Here is a 27,154-nt window from a genome sequence, read left to right as displayed (position 1 = left end):
TGACACCCCCCCTCCCCGCGATTTTTACTACGGGTCCGCCAGAGGCGCGTTCACGAGAGAGAGAGAAAAAGAGAGAGAAAGAGAGAAAGAGACAGAGACAGAGGATAGAAAGAGAGAGAGAGGAAGAGAAAGAGAGAGAGAGAGAGAGAGAGAGAGAGGGAGAGAGAGAAAGAGAGAGAGCGAGAGAGAGAGAGAGCACACGCGTCACCAAAACACTGGCGCACTGCTTCCTCTGACGGCCGCCGATTGAGGAGGAAGAGGAGGACATTTACATTAGACAATAATAATAACAACAACAACAACAACAATAATAGTAATAATTATAATCAAAATAAGGATACAATTGAATTAAAAACACCGGGAGAGGAGCGGCTGCGCGCAAGGCACCGGCGTGCAACCATCCCTGCAGCGGCGGAAACGCGTGCGTGTTTTTTTTTCCCGGTGCTACACACGCTACACACACGCACACACGCACACACACACACACACACACGGGAGGAGCAGCAGCGCGGCGGAGGAACCATGGACGGGATGCAGGCGTACGGCGCCGGGAAAGCCGGAGGAGCCTTCGACCCCGTCACCTTCTTCCAGCAGCCGCAGACCGTCCTGCGCGTCGTGTCGTGGGTGAGTTTCCAGCCACCGGTCGTGGGTTCGAATCACAAATGTATGCACAAAAAATCCCATCACTCCCATGTTGTCCATGAAGGGTAAAAAAACAAACAAATAAAACAAGAAAAGAAAAAAAAAAAACGCCAGGCGGTCACTCCCATCTTGAGGTGAAGAGCGCCAATCAGCGTGTATTCTCGCGATAGTTCAATATGCACATGACGTCAATCAAATGTTTGTTTTTTCAGCGAACGCTACTAGCTTCCCTTCAAAATGATGTATATTGTTCTTTTCCGTGATATTCTGCACTTTAACTCTGTCCTCTTTAGTACGGTTTCCTCGGTTTCTGCCAGTTTCCGTGCCACGGGAAGCTAATTCACTTTTCAGGCCCGCCATCCGTCCGTCCCCCCTCCCTCCCCGGTATCGTGACGCTGCCTTCAAATTGAATCATGAAAAATAAATAAATTTAAAGAAAAAAAATCTAACCTCCGGCGTGACAACACAAATTGAATTCAAGTCGGAGGAAAACAGTTATTTTCAAATAACTTGATTTCCTGGCGAGACGCGGCGAGACTCCAGCGTGACAGGATTGGGCACCGCTCCATTTTAGCGGGTAAATGCAGCTGGAAGCTAGTTAGCCCGCTTTTAAAATACAAAATAAAACACCAGCGGCTGTCAAACCAAAATTCATTACGACTTTTCCCTGATTTTCCACTAGCCACGAAGCTAATTTAGCTCTCTAGCGAACCATGTTAGCTGCCAGTGTTAGCATCTGTAAAATAGGATACGCCTCTCATGCTAAAAATTAGCATGCTTGTTTTCTTTATTTTCCCACATTAGAAACACTTTAAAAAGCTAACAGTTGGATTTTTATCAGATCAGAATATCGATTTGATTGAATTTTCAATTTTAAACTTTTAGTTGTTTATAATTTTCACTCCGCGGTGCTTACAGCGCTAATTTCATGGGTCACAGAATTACAGATTTTTTTTCCTGCCGAGCTCAGCGTGTAGGTGTTTTCTCTCAAAGCACCTCATCCTATATCTTATTTCTTTAACGTAAATAAAAAGGGTTACACAATTATATAGACTAAGCTCATATAACTTCCTAAATGACCATTTTGATTTCTATGGTTTGACTGCCAATCGGCAGCCTTTTCGAAGCCGGGGAGTAAAACTATTGGAGAAAATTCCCAAGATGCTTCGAGGAATACTTTTAAAAAGCGCAGAAAAAATTCCCTGGTGCTCCTCGGTGACTTATCCGCAGATCTGCTCTGAAACCACGGGAGAATGTGTCACCAAACGATAAACGCGTGTGAAATTGAAACTACATAAGTGTAGTGTGTGTGTCACCCACCGATTCGGGCCACTTTCCGGGCTGATATCAAATTTTCCACTCTAAAATGACGTGACTCCCAAGTTTGCCAGCCTGGATCTTTTCTCAGTGCGTTTTGAATCCTTTTTTAAATCAAGTTGATTGAAACGCAAAGCCCGGTTCGGCCTCGGCGTGTGTCGGGGGAAACCCAGAGGTCGGCATTCCGTCACTTGGGCGCTAAACTGGAAGGAGCGCGTGCAGAATTCAGAGCCCAAGGCCGAGAGTTTGGCCGGGACGCCGTTCTGTGTTCAGCGCCATGTGGTTAAAGGAGGCTCCGGCTAGCTAGTATATTATTATTATTGTTATTATTACTGTTGTTGTTGTGTCTGTGGAGGTTCTCGGTCATCCAGGTCATGGTGAATTGTTGTTGTCGCAACTGGACTTGAATTTCTTCACTTGATGACGTTTCATCCCTTATCCAAGAGGCTTCCTCAGTTCTAATGGGGGTTTCTGAATTTTACCGTCAGGGTTGTGGGCGGGTCCAGGTTATGATGGCTTGTTAGGCCAATCAGAGTTGATCTGCAGAAACTAGGTCGAGGGGGTTGTTATGCTAATGAGGGCGTCAATAGGAGGGAACGTAGGTACAACTTTTTGGGATTTACTCAGATCGGCACTCTGTCACTGGTATTGTTGTTGTTGCTATGGATTTAAGCATAGTTTGTAGCGGTTGGATAGTTGCTAGTTGGTGTGACTGGCTCATTAGAGGAGACCAACCAGAGGACATTTCAATCGCTGTTCATTCATTGTTTATCTATACCGCCTGTCGTGTACTCAGGCGTTGGAGCCTATCTGATTTTGCACTCGCAGCCATTTCCCCTTTCATTCACACTTCTTGTGGAGACACACCACTGCTAACTCTGGTTCACACGTCTAATATTGACATAAAAACCTTCAGTCTCTCATTCACATGCCATCTAGAGTGTAACTATTCAGCCTTTCATTCACGTGTCTTGCAATAATTCACTAACCGCTGTGCCACTGTAGCTTACTTTCCAATCACTTTTTTAATAAACCTTGCAATTTAATGCAAGGCTCCCCCAGGCTTTGGCCTCTGATTGGCTGGAGGCAGGGGGTCCGTGACAGGTGGTGACGGACAGATGGTTCATCCAATCACCTCCCACCTCCTGAGCGGTACCCACCTCAGTTTCCTCCCCAGATGGTTATGCATTTTGAACCATCTGCCGCGCTGGGGATTTGAAAATGGATTCGGCGTCCGAACACCAACGAAGAAGAAAAACGACACCAAAATCGGGCCTGGCCTCGTTGCCGCAGCGGCTCCGGTCGCCTCGCACTTCCACAAGGTGTACTCTCTCTCTCTAACTCCGTCCAAGTTACACTGGCAGCTGCTGCCATGGCGACAAGGGCAGTCAGGTCCCAGTCTAGACCGCCGTGGACACTAAGCCACACACACTAACAAACACACACACCTGACGCAGGGCGTTGTTGCATCCTGTAGTGACTTTGCATCACCGGCGGATCCAGTAAGAAATGGCACAATAACATGACGCCCATGCACGGGGGGGTGTTTTGCACCCCCCTTTTACCGACACCACACACACAAACACACACACACACACCTCTGAAGGGGGGAGTTGTGCGAATGAGAAAAGGCTGGGCATCTTCTGTCTCTCTTTTTAAACAATATTATTTGTGCTGGCTTTTGGCCGAGCGGAGCCTAATTGGTTCCTGTTGACAGGCTGCAGCTTCCACTGTGATGGAGTGTATTTACCCGTGTGTTTGTGTTTGTGTGTGTGTGTGTGTGTGTGTGTGTGTGTGTGTGCGCGCGCAAGCTTGTGACATTTGCGGACCAATTTGCTCATCTTCCAAACATCAAAACAAACTGCAATGTAATGAAACCCAACCAAAACAAACCGACCCGTGGGACGTAGCCTAGCGCCCTTGGCTAGTAAGCGCAGCGGCCATTCACCCTTTCATTCACATGTCACAGAGAGACGCACAACCCTTGCATGTGTGTGTGTGTGTGTGTGTGTGTGTGTGTGTGTGTGCGCCATGTGATTTCGTGTGAATGCCGTGGCCCCTGACTGTCTCCTTTTTAAGATCGATCCAGAAAGGGCTGGTCAGTCGGCGGCAAATCACCGGGAATAAGCCAAGCTGGGCTGATACTTAGCAGAGAGCAGGAAGGGGTTCGAAGCAGAGCAAGGTGTGAGAAAGATGCGCTCAGAACACACACACACACACACACACACACACACACTGTCCGTGGAAGTGGACCCTCTGATGGTCACAAGACCAGAGGACCACGTGGTTTCTCCTCACAGGGCTGGGTTTTATCTCTGCCAGGGGTCTTGTGATCAGTGTGGAGATCAGAGGGAACCTCCTGGGAACACACACACACACACACACACACACATGCGCGCGCAGAGAACAGCTTTTAAAACCTTTTCCATTCTCTATCTTTTTTCTTTTTTTTTTTTTTTTGGAGGCGAATGACAGCGATTTCGACAAAAACCCAGAGCAGCGAAGAATTCCAAGCATGTCCAAATCTGACCGCAACCTTTGACCCCCGCCCTGTATCTCTGAACCAGTGCATTTCCCCTCAGATAGATTTTACTGGGAGGGGGAGGAGAGGGATGTGGAAATAAGTTTGAGATTTTTCCGGAAAAACACGCGCGAGGGAAAATGCAAATTGCAATATTTTTTTTCTTTGGGTTAATGTCACGGGTGTGTTTTGGAGCGCCGCAGGATTTCATGCTAAAATGAGCCGCTCCGAAAAATGTCCCAGTTTCACAGTTCAGATTCCGCCTCCGAGATACAAAAACACCAGTGTGTGTGTGCGTGCGCGCACGTGTGTGTGTGTGTGTGTGTGAATCTACTTTGACGTGAAAAGCACGAGATGAGCGCACTCCTTTTTATTTTGCACTTCGGTCCGATCGACGCGGCGACTCGTTTGGGTTTTCGAACGACAGCGTGGTTCTCTTACTCTCACACACACACACACACACACACACACACACGTGTGCACACAGCCTTTTGTGTCAAACCCCGCCTGCCATCTCCTGCAAAACGAGAGGATCACATGTTGACTCCAGCGGATAGACAGTACCGCACCGGGAATTAGCCAAAAGCGCGCCTCGTTTCTGAGGTATCATCATCATCGCTTCTCTCCTGCTGGACCTTGTTTGTTGACGCCGTGGTCCAGCAGGTTCTCCTCGGGCAGAAGACGTGGAGCACAGGTGGAGCTCTGGAAGCCTCCGCCTTAGCTTCGCCGCCGGAGGACGTGTGCAGATCAATGTTGATTGATAGTTGAAGGTTTTTTATTTCTATCACCACAACAGAATAATGTCTGGCTGGTGAAGTTCACACCTTTTCAAGATGGCTTGCATGTGTGTGTTTTCTGACCTGGATCTCGTTTTTTAAAAAAAAAAAAAAAAAAAAAAAAAGGTCCTTTCTCCTCCAGAACGCCGGTGGCCGGTAACGATGGGAGGAGGAAGAGGAGGAGATGGAGGCAGCGACGATGCAGCTGCTCTAAAAATAGCAGCGCCCCCTTCACCCCCCCCCTCCCACCGCAACCGCTTCGCCGACTTAATGAGAGAAAAGGTTGCAGGGCAAAGAAAGCGAGGCTCCTTCTCGCCCCTCACCCTCTCCCTCGGCCCGGGAACATCGCGAAGATCGTGCACGTGGACCGCTGGGAAAAAAAAAAACGCTTCAGACTCCAAAATGACCCGCCGTCCCTCGCGTGCAAAGAACCTGCGATTATGAAGAAATGAAGCCACATTTTGACCACAGTAATGGCGTCTTATAGCTGTGATTCTAGTCCTGCTGACCCCCATTCGATCCTCCCCCACCCAGTAAAATCCAGTGACGTAAACGGACCTTATATGCGTTTAAGATTTGGGGTCGCATGGCCCACAATGCAGTTTCTCCGCTCATTTCCCGCTGACTTATGCCAGTGGCGTGACGCCGTCTGGAACTTCTCAGCCTCATTCATTCATTATTCATCCATTCATTTATTATCCGCTTATCCTTCACTCGGGATGTCCACATTTATTTCGGTTTCTCACTTGGGATCTCAGAAGCCGAGGATAATTTGATTTGTTTTGCCGGAGATTTTTGTCACCGTGGTTACTCGCGGTCAAAAACGAATGTTCGGGTGTGTGTGACGCCGTTCAGATCGAACCCGGCGTGGAGCTTGTTTGTTTGTTTGTTTAGAAGTTAATTAGGACAGTGTACAAATACATTAAGCACAGAGGCAGAGATGTTTGTACCAGATTATAGCTCATAGCTAATTTCTATCTGTCGTCCTGGACAATACAAATATAGAACTGTATAAAATAGACAATATATACTGCTCAAAAAAATAAAGGGAACACTTGAACAACACAATGTAACTCCAAGTCAATCACTCTTCTGTGAAATCATAGTGTCCACTCAGGAAGCAACACAGATTCATTTTGACTTGTTTTAAGGACATTACATCAAAGTTGGATCCGCCTGGAGTTTGTTTTTACACTTTAATTTTGAGTGTGATTCCTAATCCAGACCTCCATGGGTTGATACAATTGATTTCCATTGATCATTTTCGTGTGATTTTGTTGTCAGCACATTCAACTGTGTAAAGAGCAAAGTATTTCATAAGAATATTTCATTCATTTAGATCTAGGATGTGTTTTTTAAGTGTTCCCTTTATTTTTTTGAGCAGTGTATATAAATATACAGATAGGCAATAAAATAACTATACAATATATAAACAGGCAATAAAATATGTATTTTGCAAGTTGAAAGTGCTATTGTGATATTGAGCTAAATGCGTTTCCATGGCGGCGAAGGGAATGGCATCACGGGTCTGCAGGCCGCAGGGTCATCACCGTCTCACCATCCTCCGCAGCTCTTCTCCATCGTGATCTTCGGCTGCATCGCCAACGAGGGGTACATTAACCCCCCCAGCGAGGGCCAGGAGTTCTGCATCTTCAACCGCAACCAGAACGCCTGCAACTACGGCGTCTTCATGGGCTCCATGGCGTTCCTCTGCTGCGTGGCGTTCCTGGCGCTGGACGTTTATTTCCCGCAGATCAGCAGCGTGAAGGACCGCAAGAAGGCGGTGCTGGCCGACATCGGCGTGTCGGGTAAGCCGCCTGCGGCAGGCGTAAGTGTTTCCCCCACGCAAAGTATGGCGTGCTAAGTGAAGCCCCGCCCCTTTTTTGCAGCGTTCTGGTCCTTCATGTGGTTCGTGGGTTTCTGCTTCCTGGCCAACCAGTGGCAGGTGACCAATCACGAGGACAATCCGCTGAGGGAGGGCGGGGACGCCGCCCGGGCCGCCATCACCTTTGCCTTCTTCTCCATCTTCACCTGGGTAGGTCTCACAATCACACACACACACACACTGAAATTTGAAGGAATCAGCTGATTTGTTTTGATTTAGTTTTGAATAAATGATTAAAAAAATCCACGTTTTTATAAATGTGCAAAAAATGCATAAAATGTAATTCAATGTATATTGTTATTAAACAGACTTATTTCTATTTTTGAATCATAAGGTCAATTTGTAGGTGGTGCTAAATATTTGTAATTAATATTTCATAAATGTGCATAAAATGTTATTCAATTTATGTTCTTATTAAACAGAATTATTTCTATTTTTGAATAAATAATAATAAAAAAAACACTTGATTTTAAAATAAAATCTTAAAATCTGCCTGGAAACAACAATCATAAGGTCAACTAGTAGATGGTTCCAAACTATCTATAATTAATATTTTATAAATGTGCATAAAATTTTATTCAATTTGTTTTTATGATGTATTTCCATTTTTGAATCATAAGGTCAACTAGGAGGTGGTTCTAAATATCTGTTATTCATATTTTATAATTGTGCATAAAATGTTATTAAATTTATGTTTTTATTAAACAAAATTATTTCTATTTTTGATTAACAATAAAAAAAACACCTAATTTTAAAATACAATCTTGAAATCCGCCTGGAAACAACGATCATGAGGTCAACTAGCTATCAACTAGCTAATTACTATCTGTAATCAATATTTCATAAATGTGCATAAAATGTTATTCACTTAATGTTTTTATTAAACAGACTTATTTCTACGTATGAAACATAAGGTCAACTAGTCGGTGGTGCTTACTATCTGTAATTAATATTTTATAAATGTGCATAAAATGTTTTTATCTATTTTTATTGAACAGTTATTTTTATTTTTTGGCCGATTTTTAGATACTTTTTTTTTTTTTAAATGAATTTTGGTCATTTTTAAATCTTTTTGATTTAAAAAGTCAATTTGCCCAAAATGAAAAACCAATCAAATCATGGTCTCAGCCAAGATGGCGTCCGGACGCGGCGGTCGGTCCGACTCACGGCTGTGTGGCTCTCTGTCCCCTCAGGGCGCCCAGACGCTCTTCTCTATGGAGAAGTTTAAGAACCTGTCCTTCGAGGAGGAGTACATCAAGCTGTTCCCCACCCAGCCCATCCCCCACCAGCCGTTTGTTTGACCCCGCCCCCTTCACCCCCCACCCCACCCCGCCTCTTTTTGGGGGCGGGGCTTTGCCGTCAATCATTCAGCCGTCAGGTTTACAGGGCGCTCCGCATCGGTAGTTTATTTCAGTTAATGGTGGAGGTCTGTGATGCATTCAGGGTCGCAGGACGCCGCCGTTCCCGCCGACCAATAACCCACTTCCTTCTTGCAGAAACTAACCTTTTCAGACCCCCGGCGTCAGCGGACCGTCAGGGAGCGTCCGGAGTCAACCTTGCGAATCACTTAACTAGACTCTAGACTTGTTAAATCCGGGCTTACCTAAGCCTGGAATTTGCAGCTTCAGTGAGCAGGGGTAATGTTTGCCACAAAAACATGAAAATTTGACATCCGAATGACTTCAAGTTGCCGCCGTACCCCCTGACAGTCCGCTGACACAACCCCAAAGCACTGATGAATTCACTGAAATCTAGGAAATATCAGACTTGTTTAAGTAACCCTGGATTTTGCATCTTCAGAAAGTGGCAGAAAGGTATGCCGCAAAAACATTAAAATCACGTGATTTGATGTCCGCGTGATGTCAGGTGGCCGCAGTCCCCCCAATGACGTTCTGCTGACGCCCCCAAAGCGCCAATGTGTCCACTGAAATCTAGGAAATATAAGACTTGTTTAATCCAGACTTAGGTAAGCCTGGATTTTGCAGCTTCAGAAATCAGCACAAATGAACGTCGCAAAAACATGAAAATCAGGTAATTTGATGTCCAGATGAGGTCAGGTTGGTATCGTCCCCCTGATGTTCCATTGACCCCCCCCCATAGTGCCAATCACTTCACTTGAATCTAGACTTGTTAAATCCTGGTTTACCTAAACCTGGATTTTCCAGCTTCACAAAGCAGCAGAAATGTATAACGCAAAAACATGAAAAACCTGGATTCGACATCCGGATGACGGCAGGTTATTTCCCCCCCCCCCCAAGCAGGACATTCCACTGACGCCCCCAAAGTGCAGATGACTTCACCAAAATCTACGAAATATCAGATTTGTTTAATCCAGGCTTACCTAACCCTGGATTTTGCATCTTCAGAAAGTGGCAGAAAGGTATGAAACAAAAACATGAAAATCATGGGATTTGACGTCAGGATGACGTCAGGTTGGTATCGTCCCCCTGATGTTCCATTGACCCCCCCCCCCCCCCCAAAAATATGAAAAACCTGGATTTGATGTCAGGTTGCCGCCGCCTCCCCTCAGGACGTTCCACTGACTGCGCCAAAGGACAGATGACTTCACTGAAATCTAGAAAAAATCAGACTTGTTCAATCCAGGTTTACGTAATCCTGGATTTTGCGGCTTCCGGGTATCGGACTAACCCAGATTTCCTTCTCTTTCTGCTCTAACATCCCCCCATCTCCGCTTCATTCACCCCTCCATCCCCAACACCTTCACCCCCCCCCCCCCTCCACAAGGCGGGCCAGTCCTTCCTGGCGTACCAGAGGTACAAGCTGGGCGCCGACTCAGCCCTCTTCTCCCAGGACTACACGGACCCCAGCCAGGAGGCCGCCGGCGCCCCCTACACCTCATTCGGAGGGGACGACCTGGAGAGCCCTGGCGGCGGCGGCGGCGGTGGGGGGCAGGCCAATGGCGACGGGGCGTTCGATGGCAGCGGGGGCTACCAGCGCCAGGACTACTAGGATACTCCGGTGGGGAGGGGTTTCTAATGTAAAGCAGGGCTGGAATGGTGTTGATTGACAGCTGCAGGTACTCAGGATGGGGAAGGTTGGAGGGCGATAAATCAGACCAAAATTAGCCGCAAGTGTTAAAGAACATGGCGGGTATGATCAGAAATACACTATCTTGGAATATTCCATTAAAATAATTAGTTCATGCATTCACTGGAATGAATGGATGAATTTTAACTTATTTTTCCCCCTGTTTGAACGGCGACTCCTTTATTACCGCCTCCTTTTTATTGGTCGTATTCGACTGGCTCGGAAAAGTGCAACATGGGTACTATAAATGACAAAAGTTATAATTGGGGCGGCGGACGTATGAATGAGTGAGTGAATGTGTGTTTATATGACGTGTGAATGAGAAGGCGAATGCTGTGTTTTTGTTTATGACATGAATGAGTTAATAGTTGTTTGTCAATATGATGTGAATGAGAGGGTGAACGGTTGTACGTCTCTATATGTGGCCCCTGTGATCAATCAATGTTTAACCCCAACTCTCGCCCAATCTCGGCTCCGACCCCCTTGGATAGATAATAAATGAATGAACAAATAAAAAGATGTACTTTTCTGAACATAGAACGCGGCCGTAAGATAAGAAATAAAGTATAATCAAATTGTCTCGGGTGGGAGAGAAGCTTTAGTGGGAAATAAAAACAAATTACTTTCCGGAATTCCTCCTTCTCAGCCGTTCACGCGGGGCCGACCGCCGACACACTGCTGAAGGATCTCCGCATTAAAAGGTTGTAAATATATAATTCCGTGTACACGAGGGGTTCCAGCAAAAGATCCTGCTTTCTTTATAGGGCATTACGCTGCTTCTTTATATAAAAAAAACAAACAGAGGAAGAGCTCTTTGGTCCGTCCAGTGTTGTCGTACTAGCCCTTGTGTCGAGGTTGGGGTTTTATTTTTTTTCACATTCGGGGTGTAGACCAGACGTCCTCACAGTATATCCATGCGTGCAGATGTATTCTTTGCCCCCGCGGGCACGTAGATGTAGAGACGTGTGATGTTCCTCTGTGAAACCTGCTGGGGCGGCGAGGGAAAGGGGGGGGCTTTCGAGACGCCCATCTCTTTATTTTATTTTTTTCCGTTTGTTGGATTTGGAGCCCCGTTGAGGAGAATAAATAAATAAAAGGAGACGCTGGAGATGAGATGAACGGCCCTCTGTCTGTGTGTGTGTGTGTGTGTGAATAGTCTAACCCTCCTCCAACATCTCCATCTTCCTGCACCACTCTAATATAATTCTCTGCTGCTATAATAATCGTACTGCAAATGATATCCTCTAACCAGTCATACACACACACACACACACACACACACACACTTTAGATGTTGCTCATGACCTCCAGATGAGGACTTCTGGTGAAACTATAATAATATTCACATGTAGTGCTTAGTTCTGTCACAAGATGGCGACACAGGCTAAAGCAATTGTTCACCCAGAGTGGCTGTTCGCCATCTGCCGGAGTTGGAAGAAAAGAAAAGAAGAGAAAAGAAAAGAAAAGAAAAGAAAAGAAAAGAAAAGAAAAGAAAAGAAAAGAAAATCAGTGACAAGGTAAACATTGCTTTGACTGAATGGGCGGTTTCCGTGGTGATGCATTCACTGACTGTTGGAGTTAATACACTTCTCATCACGACTATTGAGGCAGATGATTGTAAGATCACTATTTATACAATATTTAAAATACTTGAGCAATAAAGACAACATAACCAGCGATAATTAGCAATAAATATAGCTAACATGGAAATAAAGGGGTCTCATTGACTGTATCATGATTTTGTATTTTGTTCCAGTTTTTTGGTGAGATTTTTTTTTCAGAGCGTCTCAAATATTCTGAAGAATATTCACAAACTTTAATAATTATTTTCCTTTAATACATATGTTTTTAAATCGTACTTTTTTCGACAAATGCGATGACCGCTCCTGTGTCGTACCTGTGTATTTGGAATACCGACAAATCGATGGGTCCTTGAACGCAACCAGTTCCGTCCAACATGGCGGCCCAGCGCAGGAATTTGATGCAGAACGTAGGTGAAAACTCTACATTTTTTGAGTATCCAAAGCCTTTAGTATAACTAGTCGAACATTGCCGTGTTGTTTTTTTGTTATTGCCATCCACCCAGTGGCTCCTTTTTGCTCCCCTGCGGTGCTTTTTGGCGTTTACCTGTGGTTCCGTGGTGCTAAGGGTTAGCTGGAGTCGGTGATACTTGTAAGCAATTAGCTTAGCTTGCTAGCTAGATTGCTAGCTGTTCTGTCACTTCAGAACTAGGGCTTTATTATCGGCTAATTATTGGTGACAGTTTATATATCAATAACTATCGACGGGAAGATAACTTGTGTAGCTGGTGCCGAGCACAGGCAAGTTCAGTGCCGGCTGTGAGTATCAGTTGACTGTCGAGAGTTATCTAAACTTTACATTTGTAAACAAACATCCGCTTCAATTCGAGATGATGAGTGATAAGTAGTTAGCCTTTTTTAATTTTGTTAGCCACAGAATGAAGAATTGGCAGTAAACCCTTTAATTATTTGAGAAGTTATTACTACCCCCTGATATTCTGGACTATCATTTCAATCAATATAATTTATATTTGTCAATATATATTTGTCAATGTGCCCATTGACAAGAAGCTATCTTTAAATCAGCTCTGAATCACACACAATACACCAGAAAGGAATTTAATCCGCATGTTTCTGTTTTCCTTAAAAGTATATAATTGAAACAAGTTTGATTTTCTGCTTTAATATGCTAAAAGTCTATTATTTATCACAGATTTCAATAAAGTTGAGTGTGATATTTGAGACTGGGGACTCTTCACGTTGCCATATCACAGTGTATTTCGTGCATATATAGAGGCTCACGATGATTATTAGATTTTAATGTTATTTTTGTTTATTTTTAAGTGTAGTCAGTTCAATCACCAAAACAAACATCCAAGTTTGTATAAATATTGATATGTGTGTGTCATTTACATTATCATAAATTATATACGCTCGTTTTTCATATGAATATAGATTTCAGCATAGTGAAGCACTGGAGAAATTAGAATGAACCAGGTTCTTTTACTGCTTTATGTAAATAAACAATCTCAGATTTTAAATTTATTATCTATTCATGTGTGAAATAACCCCGCAGCCGTGTATTTATTATTTGATTTTTGTTTTTGTGGCGACTCAAGGTAGCTATCTTTTGCAGCACCAGAGCTGGACGGACGACCTGCCGCTGTGTCAGATGTGCGGCGTCGGCACGGCGCCCAACTGTGTTTACGGCGCAGACGGCAAAGGCTCCCAGAGCCACCCCAACGAAGATGGACACCTGAGGTTCAGGTACATACCGAAGCCAGGATACTTTTTTATATTTGCGTTGGCGAGATTAGTTGAAGAAAAGCTCTGATTTATATTACAGCGGAACTTTTTATTATGTGCCCATCAGCTCACAAGATTTCCAAGATATGAGCCGTCGCTCAGTCCTTTTGAGTGAGCAAGACAAGTGTTTGACACTGGCGTGGCCGCCGCTGTCCATGAAATGGCATTTAAAGACAGTCAGACAAACATGAGCGAGATGTGCGTGTCGTTGTTTTGTCCATGAGGGAATGGAGAAGTTGTTGAGATGCTGTGACCGAGAGCATCTTCTGTGAGGAGGCACGAGGAGAGGATTTGGTGCGGCAGACGGCAGGAACGTGAATGTACGAGATGTTGGAAGGGTCTGTCCGTCAGGGTTTGATCATTTTAAAAAAGAGAAGCGGCGTTCTCTCTGTCACTAAATGAAGTTTAGCCATAAAGTGTAGCAAAGTGTGCAAGTTACATTGAGCAAAACATTGTAGCATTTAGTGTGTTAAGTTTAGCCACAGAACAAAGTCCCCCAAGCTCCTCCGCCGCCACGTTCTCATGGTAAATTACATCATAAAACCAGTATTATTATTGTTTTATGCAGTATTTGTTATGAATGAGGTACTCATTTAAAAGCATGGGACAAAACCGGAGACCTTGTCGTGTTTCAGTTAGTTTTAACAGGGAAATTAAATTGGATATTCAGCCAAATATGGTTCATAGCTCGGTCACGGCACGAATTAAACCTTATTCCAGTGTTTGAATGTTTGCTTGGATTCCCTCTGTCTTCTCGAGTGAAACCCCCCAGCGTTCTTTCCACCACGCAGAAGCGAGGACGGCTGCTTCCTTTACGGCGTGTTCAACGGCTACGACGGGAGCCGAGTGGCTAGCTTCGCCTCCCAGTGCCTGACGGCGGAGCTGCTCCTGGGCCAGCTGAACTCCAGCCACACGGACAGCGACGTGCGCAGGATCCTCAGCCAGGCACGTGCACCCCAAAACCCGGATTGCCAAAAGGAGGCGACGCTTTGGGGCCTCGGGACCACCGTTTCGGCGCTAGCTGAAAGAAACAGGAAATAAAAAAGGGCCCGCTTTCTTCTTCTGTGGTGTGATTGTTTCCCCGCTTTGGTTCCAGGCATTCGACGTCGTGGACAAGAGCTACTTCGAGACGATAGGCGACGCTCTTGCAGAGAAAACCCACCTGTCCAACTACCTCCCGCCTCACAATGAGGTACTCATAAACACACACACACACACACTTGAAGATGAGAAAATAAGTTTCCATAGCAACCGCAGCGCCCGTTATTGCCAGTCTCCGGAAAACGTCTGAGCTCCCCCTCTCTGCCCGCCGCCCTCTTATTTTTTTTCCCATCTCTTACATCGGCGCCCGCCGTCTGCGAGGCGGACTCCTCCCTCCTCATTGCCCTCTTCCTCCTCCTCCGCCGAAGACTCCCGCCCGCCGCCCATGACACGTTTGACCAAAGAACACTGACTAATAATCTGTTACCGTCATTCATCTCTTCATCCCTTCCTCCTTGTTGATCTCTAATCCTTTTTTTTTTCTTCTCCTCCCCCCGCCGCTCCCGCTCTCCTTTCATCTTCATCGCTCGCTGCTCGCCGCTCCATCATCCCTCGCCTCGTATCCTCCGTCTCATTTGCACCCTTTCAACTTCCCCCTCCTCTTCAACCGCTTTTCTGAACATCTCATCCTCCCCTCCGCGCCCTCCTCCTCCTCCTCCTCCTCCAGAATGTGCTGTTCCACCAGAACCAGAAGGTGCAGGAGCGTCTGAAGGAGCTGGAGCAGGAGGTGTCGGGAGGGGCGACGGCCGTGGTAGCGCTGATCCTCCACAACAAGCTCTACATCGCCAACGTCGGTACGAGATCGCTCAAAGTGCAGGATATGTGGTAAAATAAGAGCAGGTCCGTTAGCCCCCCCGTTGCTAACCGGGTCTGAAAGCGTGATCACTAAGAGCGCCCCCTGTTGGACATTTGTAATAGAATAACGAGGCCGTAGATCCCACGTTGATTCTGAAAGAGTCAAGTCAGCGAGCAGGAAGCGGCGGCCCGACAGTGGCGCCGTCTTTTTCCCAGGCAGGTCGTCATTTCTCCCCCGGTGGAAATCAATGGAGCCCGGGTGCTGTTTCACTTTCCCGCAGTAATGAGTCCCAGCAGGGGTAATGGAACCGGAACCGTCCAGCTGTGTGTGTGTGTGTGTGTGTGTGTGTGGGCGCGCACACACCTCCTCCGGTTGCAGGAACCAGATCCGACCACCAAGGGTCACCATTCCGTCCACATTCCAGCAGAACAATGCCGACTGGTATCGGGGTGGAACGAACGTGCTAGCCTCTCTGCTTCTATTCTTTCTTTTTTTTTTTTTTCTTAAATCTATTTTTCCTTTTTTTTTTTTTTTTTTTTTAGTTATATATACATTAAAACCACGCGTGTGCACATGACATCCCGCTCCATTTGTAGGTCACACGGTTAAATTCGTCAGTCATCACCATCTTGACGCCTTGCTTTGGAACGCTAGCCGCTAACGTTCAATTAGCTCCACGTGTTTTTCCACCGTTTCCTGCTAATTCTCCGGCCGCGTTCTCCTCACATTCTTTGCGAGGACCCCTCCCGCTCCAGGATTCCGTCCTGCTCCGTCGTCAAGGACGTGGCAGCGTGCCGGCGACTCGGGGGCCGGGCCGGTAATGAGTAGCAGGTCGCGGCGAGCGCGGGCTCTCCCCGGCCGGCCCGTCTCTCACAAGAGTCAAGAGTTCGCCGTCGCCGGAGAACAGATCCCGCGGCGGTTTTGGAAATAAAGGGGTCTCTCTAAGAGCTTCCAGCTGCCCCGCTGATGTGTAATCTATTTGACAGCGAAGGTCTCGTAGCCCATAACTCGATACGCTGGGAGTCGGCGTGCGTGGCGAGCGGCCAAGGGCACGGCTGGCTGGTCCTCCCACGTACGCAGCGGTAATAACTTCATCTCGGGCCATATGAAGATGATTACGGGCGACCAACCTCGACCGGTTAGCAAATCCGGCGGCTGCAAGAGTGCGGGATTTACTTCTGTATTATTATTGGATGTAAATCTTGAGTTCTCATCTCTCCCGGGATTCCCAGGCACCAACCGGGCGCTGCTGTGCAAGTCCAGCAGCGACGGGCAGAACCAGGTCCTCCAGATCGGCCGGCCGCACAGCACCGACAACGAAGAGGAGCTTCAGCGGCTCGCCGCCTTGGGTGAGGAGCGGGCAGGCCTGATGTTTGTGTCGCCGCACACTTGGACGGGCTAGCTAGCTACCTAGCTTGGAGGTCACTAACAGCGGCTGCATTTTTTTTTATCCCCCCGTCGCTAGATTCTCATGTAGGAAAGTCGAAGGGCTTCAGGTGAACCCCTCACAACTGCGTTTATAATCATAATTAGTTTATCCTTTATTAATCCCTCAAGGGAGAAGTCGTTCTCTGCTATTAACCCGTCATGGATGACCCATGAGCAGTAGGCTGCCGTCCGCTAGCGCCGACACTTGGACACACCGGGAGGAGCCGGGAATCAAACCAGGAATGTTCGGTGAATTAAAAATCGCCCCGGCAATTCGCCAGACAGCGTCCTCGCAGGGGGAGCTTTGGAGGCCCCGAGGATTTTGTCCACCATTGACGGAAACGATCAGGAAATCAGACACGTTCGTCGTCGCGTGCCCGCACATGGGCGCCCGGCTCGGCTAGTCAAGTTGTAGAAAGCGACAGCTTCTGAAGATCAGCGGGTGTCGACGTCTGCTGAAAAACAGAAATAGAAGCGAACCCTTCCTCCCTCCGGGAGGCGCTTACCTGCCGTTCGCTTCTTCGCAGCCGCAGATATGAAAAATAGATTCGCGCAGCGGGGGGGCCCCATCTCCACGGAGCGAACGCCCCCCTGAGTCGTCCCTCAGAAAAAGGCTGGCTCTGGCTTTTAAACGGGGTATGAAAAAAAAAAAAGGAAAAGGAGGGATCTGAGACGCGTGTCGCTCAGCATCCGCTCGGCTCCACGGCGACGAGATGAAGGAGGGAGGCGGCCATCGCTTTTTCTTCCGATTGTAAAGTCGCCGCTTTTCAGCGAAAGCAAGCTAATCATTCGGGAACCGGCAAAAACAGCCGAGTTTGAATAATTTGTCACTGGCTAACACTAAATACTAAGATATTCTCCATTATCAGTTGTCCATCAGACCAATCCTGTTAAGAAAAGGAAATTATTCATCTGTTCTCTGAGCGACTCACATCTGCGCCGGGGTCATCTGTGATTCGTAATGGCGTCCGCAAATTAGATCCAGCCCGGCGGCCTCCAGCGTCTGGTAATCTGAGGGACGGCGTGCAGACGGCGCCGGGTTATCGACCCCGGCGGGCTTTTAATAACACAGCCACTGACTGATAAGCGGGAGGGAATTTATTTATTTTTTCGTCTTCGCACCGGCGGCGTCTTCCCAGCTTAGACTAAGCTAACGGTCACGTAGCGAAGGCGCTCGTGTAGCCGTTAGCCGCGCAGAGCGGGCGTTAGCCAGCCTCCGCTCTCAGCAGGGCGCTTCGTGGCTCCATGATGGAGCCCCCTCTCTCAGCGTTCCTCGTGAAATGGAGGTCCTTCCATTTTCCCGCTCTGAAGGTCACCCCTCCACAGCTGTTTCTCCTCCCCTCGCTGATCTTTCTCCGAACCCCCCGCATCCAGGAGTGGACTCCTCCCGCGTGAGGCAGGCCGGGCAGATCGCCGGGCAGAGCAGCACCCGCCGGCTAGGAGACTACCGCGTCAAGTTCAACTACAGCGACGTTGACCTGCTCAGGTACAAGTGTTTGGATGACACACACACACACGCATACATACACAGCTGGGAAGGCCCAAAGTTTTCGAAAATACGCAAACCCCAATTCCAATGAAGTTGGGAGGTTGTGTAAAACGTAAATAAAAACGAAATGAAATGATTTGCAAATAATTTTCAACCAATTTTTTGTTAAATTCACAACCAAGACGAGTGTTCAAACTCATCGTCTTTAATTCGTTTTGCAAATATTCAGTCATTTTGAATTTGAAGCCGACAACACTATATGCGCAATAACTTATAAATATGAATTTTCTTTAGAGTGTATTCAGGAGATTTGCAAATCATTGTATTCTGCTTTTATTTACTGTTTTACACAACGTCCCAACTTCATTGGAATTAGGATTTGTATATATCTAGTAGTATCGTTGCTGTTGCCGGGATACCGCCTTGTTGCCATGGCAGTCGTTCACACTGTCAGGGCGTGCGCGTTCCTTAGCTTACTGTATTACAAGTCTGGATTGTATCCCTGGGTGGAAGTGGAAGGGGGCGGAGCCAACCAGCTCCCCGCCGGAGTGACATCACGGCTTGGACTTCCCCCACACATTTCCCAGCTTGGTGTTAGCTCACACACTTTTTTTTTCCCTAAAAAGGTGTGTTTTGTGTGTGTGTGAGTAACATACAAATAACAAGCCCACACACTCTGCACACGGTTACTAAACATAAACATAAACACCAATCTGTGTTGGATAAGCGATCAATACGTCCGGTTATTGATCGACTGTCCCGGAAGTGTGTGTGCTCCCGTGCTGGAAGAATCCACGAGGCCCTTCCTCGCTATCCTGCGTCAGTCTCCAGTCAACTAGCTTAGCATTCGGCACATCCCCCTGTGAGCTAACCTTAGCTTCCTCTGCTAACGTCGTACTAGTTAAGTAAGAGGTTGCGGGTTGGTTTGGTTTCACAAACTGGACGGTTACCAGTGACCAGAGAACACCACCGGACTTGAGTGTCACAGCCGGATGCGGGTAAGAATATTTAGCGAGCTAATCTTAGCCAGTGTTTGGAAAATAACCCTCTGGTTCAGAGGAAAGCTCTCAGCCCCTCTTTGCCGACTCGTATCGATTTCCCGGTTTCGGACGTCTCTCCTCCGTGCCTCTCGCCCCTCTAACACTGTTAAATTGCTGCTGTGCGCCGCAGCGATAGCCAAGCTCTCGCCGCTCTCCCCACCAAAAAAAAAACAAAAAAAAAAAACACCGCTTCACGTGTAGGCGGCCTTCGCGCTCTCCGTTTCGCCACCGTCTTCCTCAACGGCTTCCAGCGTATGTGTGTGTGTTTCCACCCCCACTTTGCTTTGTGATGCCTCCTCTTTGTCAGCGCTGCTTATTAACTATCTATTCATAAATCCCCCCCCCCCCCCCCCGTCAGTGCGGCAAAGAGCCGGCCAATCATCCCCGAGCCGGAGATCCACGGCAGCCAGTGTCTGGACGGCGTGACGGGCTTCCTGCTGCTGATGTCCGAGGGCCTCATCACCGCCCTGGAGTCGGCCCATGGCCCCGAACAGGCCAATCAGGTGCGGAGATCGGGTCGTCCTCCGTCGCTTCGCCCCCGCCTGCCGTCACCTCCTAACATCGGTGTCGCCCGCCGTAGGAAATCGTCGCCATGGTAGCGGCAGAGCTGGCCCAGCAGACCAGCCTGGAGGCGGCGGCTCAGTCGGTGGTGGAGCGCGTCAAGCGGCTGCACCACGACGTCTACGTGTCGGGACGCCAACGGGCGGCGCTCTGCTCCCGCCACGAGGACATGACCCTCCTCATCCGCACCTTGAACTACCCGCTGGCGGACGGGTTGCTCACGCCCACGCAGGGTAGGAGTGTGTGTGTGTGTGTGTGTCTCACACGTTAATGCAAGAAAATTGTCCCTGTGTTTCTGTGGTGGCTCATGTTGTGATGCTAACGCTAAATCTTTTATATCTTGGCCTACCAAGATGGCCTAGCTGGACACCATTGTGCGTGCGTGTGTGTGTGTGTGTGTGTGTGTGCGCGTGTACACACGTCTCCCCGTCATGTCCATCGTCCTTCCCATTACAACACGTCTTCCGATGTTCGCTCCGGGTCATACACAACAACGAAGGGCGACGATGACGACAACGGACAACCGCAGCTGATCCGTTGCCATGACAACCAGGATTTACGGCTCGCGTCTGGAAATAAATAGGCCGCCCCGTTTTTCTTTCTCTCTCTCTCGCTCTTTAAATTCTCTCACGTCTGGGAACTGCAGCTCGAAGCAGCGATGGTTGAGACAAACCGAGGAATCACAAAAATTGAATCTTTATATTAACATTTTCTGTTGATTTGATTTAACTGTTTTATTATTATACTATTATTAGTAGTTGTGGTAGTATTTTTGATTTTTTATATATATATATATATATATATATATATTTTATTTTATTTTTTTTAATCTTTTTTTTTTTTCCCAAATATCCTGCAGTAGACGATCCTGGAATAATCATTTGATAACCCTTCCCTTTTTTTTTTAAATCAAGAAAATTACATAAAAAAATGTTTAAAATAGAATGACAAAATTCAAAAAAAAAATGAAAAAAAACAGAAAACGTCGATAAAAAGATCAACACATTAGGAGACTCGCAAGCGGTGTCGCAGGTAATAACGGAAATGTCATGTGACTCCCTTCCCCCTCCAGGCGGCCGCATCTACCCGGTGTCGGTCCCGTACTCCAACAGCCAGAGCACCAGCAAGACCAGCGTGACCCTGTCGCTGGTGATGCCCTCCCAGAGCACCCTCACCAACGGCACCAACACCGCCTCCACCCTTGAGGAGAGGACCCCCACGCCCGGGTAACAACAACAAAAAAAGAACCCCTTTTTTTTCTTTTTTTTCGCCTTCCGTTCCTCACCGGCATGGAGGTTCTCCCCCTCCCTGTGTCCTACTTCCTGCCGTGCCTCCCCGTCTCCTCCCGCCTTACCAACCTTGTGTTTATTTTTGGCTCCCCCACACACACACACACACACACACACACACCGCCATCTTCTCCATCGCGTCTTCACGCTGGCCCTCCCCGTCCTCCTTGGTATCTGCTGACCTTCTCCATCCGGCACTGGGGGGGGTCAGTGCAGCTGCAACAACAACGTAAATCCAAGGCCTTAGATTAGAGGGAACAGACTACCACGGCGGATTATTATTAATATTTTTATTATTGTTATCGTATCAGCCTCCGCGTCTCCGTGGAGACGGCCCCGGGAGGCAAAATCCAGGATCTCGGCCTCTCCAGAAACCCGGTGTTACCTCTCCCGTCCCGCTCGCGTCTTTTCTCCTCCGCTGACCGGCGTCCATCTTGGTTTCTCCCAGCAGCCAGAGCCCGACCGCCACCCTGCAGTCCACCAACACGCAGACGCAGAGCTCCAGCTCCAGCTCGGGCGACTGCAGCCTGTTCCGCCAGCGGGGAAGCCAGGCGGCGCAGCCGGACGAGACGGGACGCGTGCCGCCTTACGTGGACTTCAGCCAGTTCTACCGCCTGTGGGGGACGGACCACGGCGACGGCCAGGCGGCGCACGGCGGCCTTGGGCCTCAGTGACGGAGATCCACCGCATACGTGTAATCCAGACGTAGGCTTTAGAAGCCGGCGCCCAACCCCGAGGAACCCTCCGCTCAAACCGGCCTTTTTTTTTTTTTTTTTTTTTTAATTTTTTTTTATTCGGAATAAAAACTGTAGCACCAAAATCCAACGACAGGGCATCTTCATCCTCAGACGTCTTCCAGGTCGGAGAAGGAGCTATTCATCACACTCCTAATCATCGCTCCTTGATTTTTTTCACACTCCTCCCCATGGCAATAATGCACACACACACACACACACACACACACCTCCTGTTCTCTGCTCTGCTACTTTACACTGAATTCACTCCTGATCCGTCCTCATTTGATTTGTCAGGTGGTTCGCGCTTCTCCTTGGAGTGTCCATGTTGTCTCCATGTCTGCAGGGGGTTCCTCAGTTTTCCTCCCGCAGTCCAAACACATTTAGGAAGCTCATTTGAAAACTTAAAGTGCCCAGATGTGTGAATGGTTGTGTAAACAACAGGGCTGATAGTTTGTCTATATGACATTTTAAATGAGCAGCTGGGCCCCGCGATTGGTCCAGGCTCCTGCCTCTCGCCCAATGACGGTCAGGATCGGCTGTCTGCAGGATAAGCGGCTCGGATCATGAACAAATGAATTCTCACTTTTTTTGCCGCCATAAAATTTCACAGATGAACCCCCCAACTGATGAATATCCCGCTCCTTAAATCTTGGTTCAGTGGTTTCCTGTCGGCCCCCCGACGTCCGTACTTCCTACTTCCTGTTTCTCCCGGGGACAGGAAGAGGCTTTGGCCAGCACTCCTGATAATCAGAACTTTTTCCGCGTACTTTTCCTGAGCGCAGCCTGAATAAATAGTACTTTTACTCCCAAAGGAGGTGGAAAAGCGCCAGTTTGTTTGACAGGCGGGAAAAATTGACTTTTTAGGCATTTGCTAATCGCTCATTTTGGATGCTAATTGTTGTTTTCTGTCCACCGAGAGCCCAGGCCGGCTCTGAAAAGAGTCTTTAATCAAAATAATTGCCGCTCAAAGACTGGGTTTCCCCCTCGGGAAAAAAGGCAAGAGTCCCGATGTGTCGCCGCGGGTTCAGGATTGTGAGTGGATTTCACCCGCGACTGGGATCTCGTAAAAAATAGAACAATAAAAGGAGCCACGTGGCACTTCATTAGAGGAGCCGCTTCCGAAACATAGAAAATTAAAATTCACCCAATCAAACCCCCAGCAGCAGAAGGATCCGTATAATACCTTCAAGGACTTGGAGAGTCTCGGGGCCTTCCAGGGTGTCAAAGGTGATTCCAGCTGCTAAACAGCAGGTGGCGGCGAGGCCTCGGCGCATCTGCGACCTGGGATGCCGTCATCTTCCCGCCCTGGGCGTCACCGCTCTTCATCGCCAGAAGGTTCTCAGCACGGTTCCCTGAGGAACCTCAAATATGGAGGTCACGATGATCCGCCATCGAAAGCTGACGTTCCCTTCGTGGTTCAGATGGAAGCAGAACTCCCGTAGAAAGCAGAGAAGTTTGACTTTTAATTCATTTCAAAAAGAAACTACCTGAACTAAATGATGTAAAACAGAATAACTCAAAGTATAAAAATGAAAATATTAAAACTAAGTTGTGCTAATTGGAAGTTGTTTGTGGGAACATGTGTTAATCATTAATTTTTGTTTTGTTTTTATCAGAAAAGCAGCAAAAGGGGCGTGTCTATTAGAAAAAGATTGATGACGTCAGTATGGTTTCCTGCAGCACTTCTAATGATTTTTTTTTTTTTATTAAGATACAAAATTGATATGGGTCAACTAAAGTACCGGAAGTGCGTGCGTGTGTGTGTGTGTGTGTGTGTGTGTGTGTGTGTGTTTTGCCAGACACACGCCTTTCTCATTGGATCCCGGTGTGTTCGCATCGGTACCTCACCTGTGGACGCGCGTCGGACGGCGACCAATGGGACGCCGGAGCGTGCACACACACACACACACACACACACACACACACACACACACACACACACACCTGCACTGATAGAGCTAGTCAGGATCACCTGCGGAGCCCAACAGGTGAACAAACGCGCCGTCCAACGCGGATTTCCACGGGAGACAGGTAGGTGCAAGATACTGAGCTTCTCCAGCAAGAACATCTATTGGCGTGAAATCCTAACACGACCCCGCCGTGCGTGTGCGTGTACATGCGTGACAGCGTGGACGACATGTCATTCTCGAAATTATAGATTTCAAAATTAGACATAGATAAAATGTTGTCCTTTGTAGTTAAGACGTTAAGGCACTTTTACACTTAAAACTTTTATTTGTATTTCTTATACTGTCACACAATTTCCGACTAGTATTTATTATTGTTATGTTTTACTTGAAACTATGGCACAACAATTTCCTTTGGGATAAATAAAGTTATTCTTAATCCTATTCTTAAGTGACGAGGAAGCAATGATAAACTTATTTCTATTGAATATCAGTTCTGCACCATTGTGAATGATATGTCCTGATTAGCTGCTACTGGTAATCATAATAATAAAATAATGAATACTAACAAAATCAATCAATACGTCAGTGTTCTCAAAAAATCTAATGTGTTGACCTTCACAAACACTAAAATGGTGTTTAGCAGTATGCTAACTATGTGATATTGATCAACTTTATGCAAATAGTGCTTCTTATTAGTGTTATATGATTGCATATTACTGCAGCAGAGCTCAACGAACACTCAGTAAACTGTCTGTCCAAAAACTGCAAGTTGCATTTCTTGCCGTGCAAGCTTTATAAAAATACTTTTGTAGTTTGGGGAGCAAAATATCTGACTACCTTAATATCCTCATTCTTGTTTGGTGAGTGTCGTGACAACTCAAACAGTAATCCTTATCCGGCCGATAACCTCTGGCGTCTGTAAATAAATACTTAGTGCACCATGTTCAAGACACGGTGGTAGGCATCATCTTTTCCTTTGACTAACATGTAGGAAAAAAGGCACTATTTTCTAAATTAAAGCAACACACTTGTATAAATGTTTTTTTCGTTCAGCTTCTGACTGACCTAACATAAAATGCCCTGGTCTGCTTTACTGCAACTGGTGATGTGTGCAAACCCTGGGTCTGTGTGTGTGTGTGTGTGTGTGTGTGTGTGTGTGTGTGTGTGTGTGTGTGTGTGTGTGTGTGTGTGTGTGTGTGTGTGTGTGTGTGTGTGTGGTTGTGTGGGTGTGATGGCATCAACTGTTTTGGTGAAAATTGGAAAACCGTGGCAGGCCTGGTCAAGAAACAACTCGATTTTGGTGTTTAAGATACCCAGATTAGGCCTCAGGAGACACATCTTCCTTGTTAGCTTGAGCTACCAGGCTAGCCACACCTGTCGGTGTGCTAGAAGAAAGCAAGAACGGCCATATTCGGAAAGCTAATGAGGGTATTATTTTTCGACGTTTTAAATTAAAAATGAAATTTAAACCCAGATTCTTTGAGTTGCGCTAAAATGCTACTTCAGCGATAAGCCGTAGGCAAACGGATGCTAATTGCTATTGCTAGTAATAATAACGAATGCTAACTTGTGCGCTAGCATTACTGAGAAACAACTGGTTTCAGTTATTAAAGCTAAGAAGAACCGCCTTGTTAGCTTGGACTAGCCGGCTAGCCGCACGCCATGGTTGACTATTTTACAGCAAGAGACAGTATATCTTTTAATTGAGCCTGGGTTTGAATGTAAAATGAAATTTAACGAAAAATCCAGACATCGGCGAGCCGTTTTTAGTTTTTTTTTTTTTTCAAATCTCTTAAATCCATGCGTCCCTCCGCTGACGTTACACCCGCTAGCCAGTGACGTCACAGGGTGCGTTTCCCTCTTTGTCCACAAGGGGGCGCCGGACCAACAAAAACAACCCCGCCTCCCTCTGGCGCCCCCCGGCCGGAGCAAAAAGAGGGGGGGGGGGAGCGCACATGCACTTCCGGTACCGTGCTGGGCCCCCCAAAATATCGGGGGACCCCCCCCTTCCTCCGGGGGCTCCTCCTCTCCCACTCCACTCGTGTCTCCACCCCCTCCGTCCAACCTGCACGAAATAGAGAGAAGTGTGTGTGTGTAGGGTGATGAAGGGGGAGTAGAAGAAGTGTGTGTGTGTGTGTGTGTGTGTGTGTGTGTGTGTGTGTGTGTGTGTGTGTGTGTGTTTTCTCGCGAGCGGAGAAGGCGTCGCGCCGGCGCAGTGGGGAGACGCATCACGGGGGGGAAACGAAGCGAGGAGGAGGCGAGGATCGTAAACACGACACGACGCGGACGGCTGCAAGCGGACCCCCACATCCCCTTCCTCCTCCTCCTCCCTCCTCCTCTTCCTCTCCTCCCATGACCCTCCTCATCCCTCCATCCACACCGGATCGTCGAAGCGTCCGCCGGAGCAGCTCCACATCCCGCTTCACGGAATAACCGGAGGTGGAGGGTCGGGTCGGAGGCGGGGAGGGGGGGGACGGCGGGGGGATCCCGCGCGTCGGATCCGAGATGAGCGCGTCGTGACGCGGCCGCGGAGTGGGAGACGGAGCCCGGCGACCCTCCGGCGTCACCAATGCGACGGGAGACCGAGCGGCGGGGGGGCCCGGCCGCCGCCGAGAGCCGCTGAGACGCAGCCCGCAGGCGCAGATGGGTAAGGTGGTGGTGGTGGTGGGGGGGGGGGGATGCTCTGCAGGGTGTGCGTGTTCGTGCGTGTGTGTGTGGGGGGTGTCTGTGCCTGTGCGTGATCTCCATTGTGACGTGATGATGGAGGGTGGAAATATGGACCCCTTGAAGCCCCCTTCTAGCATGTTCCTTCTACCGCTTCACTTTATTTTCTGCACAAACACCTGATTCTGGACTTGCTAACCTGGCAACCAACCTCCTTGATGCAGGGTGGGGACCCGGGTCATGCATCGATTCAGGACCCGAGCTGATGTTGGTTATATTTATACATATATATATTTAGATATATGACATCTATGGAAACATTATCCCTGAGCAGGGCAGTTAATCAATGGTGGCGCCTCAGGATCTGCAGGACGGCCCCCCCGTGTGGGTGGAGGCAGGGCACCCTTACAAGCCCATCTGGCCTCCATGTTGGTAGAGCTACCCTAGTCCTAGGACCATACCTTGCCTCCATCTGGGTGGAGCTAGCACCGTCCTAGGGCTGTACATTGCCGCCATGTGGGTGGAGGTAGCGCAGTCCGAGGACACTACCTTGCCTCCATATGGCCTAGGCTCGTGCCATTGTGGGACCCTATCTTCCCTCCATAGGCGTAGCTAGCGCTGTCCTAGGACGCCACCTGGCCTCCATGTTGGCAGAGCCAGCCCAGTCTTAGGACCATACCTTGC

General features: G+C 47.9%; 3 protein-coding genes across 5 annotated transcripts in view; all 3 read left to right on the top strand.

Annotated features, from left to right (window-relative positions):
- Window positions 1-74: 74 nt before the first annotated feature.
- On the top strand, window positions 75-11,297 carry LOC147228187 (synaptogyrin-1-like). The gene is made up of 4 exons (XM_086156445.1): window positions 75-624; window positions 6,827-7,064; window positions 7,146-7,291; window positions 9,887-11,297. The coding sequence occupies exons 1-4, from the start codon at window positions 523-525 to the stop codon at window positions 10,109-10,111; spliced, it is 711 nt and encodes a 236-aa protein (XP_086012571.1). The 5' UTR covers window positions 75-522; the 3' UTR covers window positions 10,112-11,297.
- Window positions 11,298-12,140: 843 nt separating this feature from the next.
- Window positions 12,141-23,455, top strand: tab1 (TGF-beta activated kinase 1/MAP3K7 binding protein 1). Of its 3 annotated transcripts, none has more exons than XM_086156443.1 (11): window positions 12,141-12,179; window positions 13,346-13,476; window positions 14,307-14,460; window positions 14,612-14,707; window positions 15,224-15,350; window positions 16,585-16,701; window positions 18,155-18,266; window positions 19,668-19,812; window positions 19,890-20,103; window positions 20,943-21,096; window positions 21,611-23,455. In XM_086156443.1, the coding sequence occupies exons 1-11, from the start codon at window positions 12,147-12,149 to the stop codon at window positions 21,831-21,833; spliced, it is 1,506 nt and encodes a 501-aa protein (XP_086012569.1). In that variant the 5' UTR covers window positions 12,141-12,146; the 3' UTR covers window positions 21,834-23,455. The 3 variants fall into 3 exon arrangements, with proteins under 3 accessions (XP_086012569.1, XP_086012568.1, XP_086012570.1); XM_086156442.1 differs by having other exon boundaries at window positions 21,608-23,455; XM_086156444.1 differs by having other exon boundaries at window positions 12,146-12,183; window positions 13,333-13,476; window positions 21,608-23,455.
- Window positions 23,456-25,940: 2,485 nt separating this feature from the next.
- The window catches only part of mgat3b (beta-1,4-mannosyl-glycoprotein 4-beta-N-acetylglucosaminyltransferase b), a 29,989-nt gene continuing 28,775 nt past the window's right edge, over window positions 25,941-27,154 (top strand). Inside the window, exon 1 of the mRNA XM_086156441.1 lies at window positions 25,941-26,453. The gene's annotated coding sequence lies outside the window, so the exon portion shown is untranslated. The remainder of the gene's footprint in view (window positions 26,454-27,154) is intronic.

This window comes from Fistularia commersonii, chromosome 12 (assembly GCF_037954325.1).
Source record: "Fistularia commersonii isolate RoL2024-O1a breed Wild chromosome 12, RoL_Fcom_v1.0, whole genome shotgun sequence".
NCBI classification, from domain to species: Eukaryota; Metazoa; Chordata; class Actinopteri; order Syngnathiformes; family Fistulariidae; genus Fistularia; species Fistularia commersonii.
The sequence above is the reverse complement of the archived record's forward strand: the minus strand, read 5'-3'. Positions and strand labels throughout refer to the sequence as shown.

What these genes read in the sequence shown, in the direction of transcription:
- tab1 (XM_086156442.1), top strand. Translation starts at nt 12,147, where the DNA reads ATGGCGGCCCAGCGCAGGAATTTGATGCAGAAC. An exon ending in GATGGACACCTGAGGTTCAG is followed by an intron (nt 13,477 to 14,306) that starts GTACATACCGAA and finishes TCCACCACGCAG; the next exon opens with AAGCGAGGACGGCTGCTTCC. An exon ending in GAGAGGACCCCCACGCCCGG is followed by an intron (nt 21,097 to 21,607) that starts GTAACAACAACA and finishes GGTTTCTCCCAG; the next exon opens with CAGCCAGAGCCCGACCGCCA.
- LOC147228187 (XM_086156445.1), top strand. Translation starts at nt 523, where the DNA reads ATGGACGGGATGCAGGCGTACGGCGCCGGGAAAGCCGGAGGAGCCTTC. An exon ending in TCCTGCGCGTCGTGTCGTGG is followed by an intron (nt 625 to 6,826) that starts GTGAGTTTCCAG and finishes CATCCTCCGCAG; the next exon opens with CTCTTCTCCATCGTGATCTT. An exon ending in TCTTCTCCATCTTCACCTGG is followed by an intron (nt 7,292 to 9,886) that starts GTAGGTCTCACA and finishes CCCCTCCACAAG; the next exon opens with GCGGGCCAGTCCTTCCTGGC.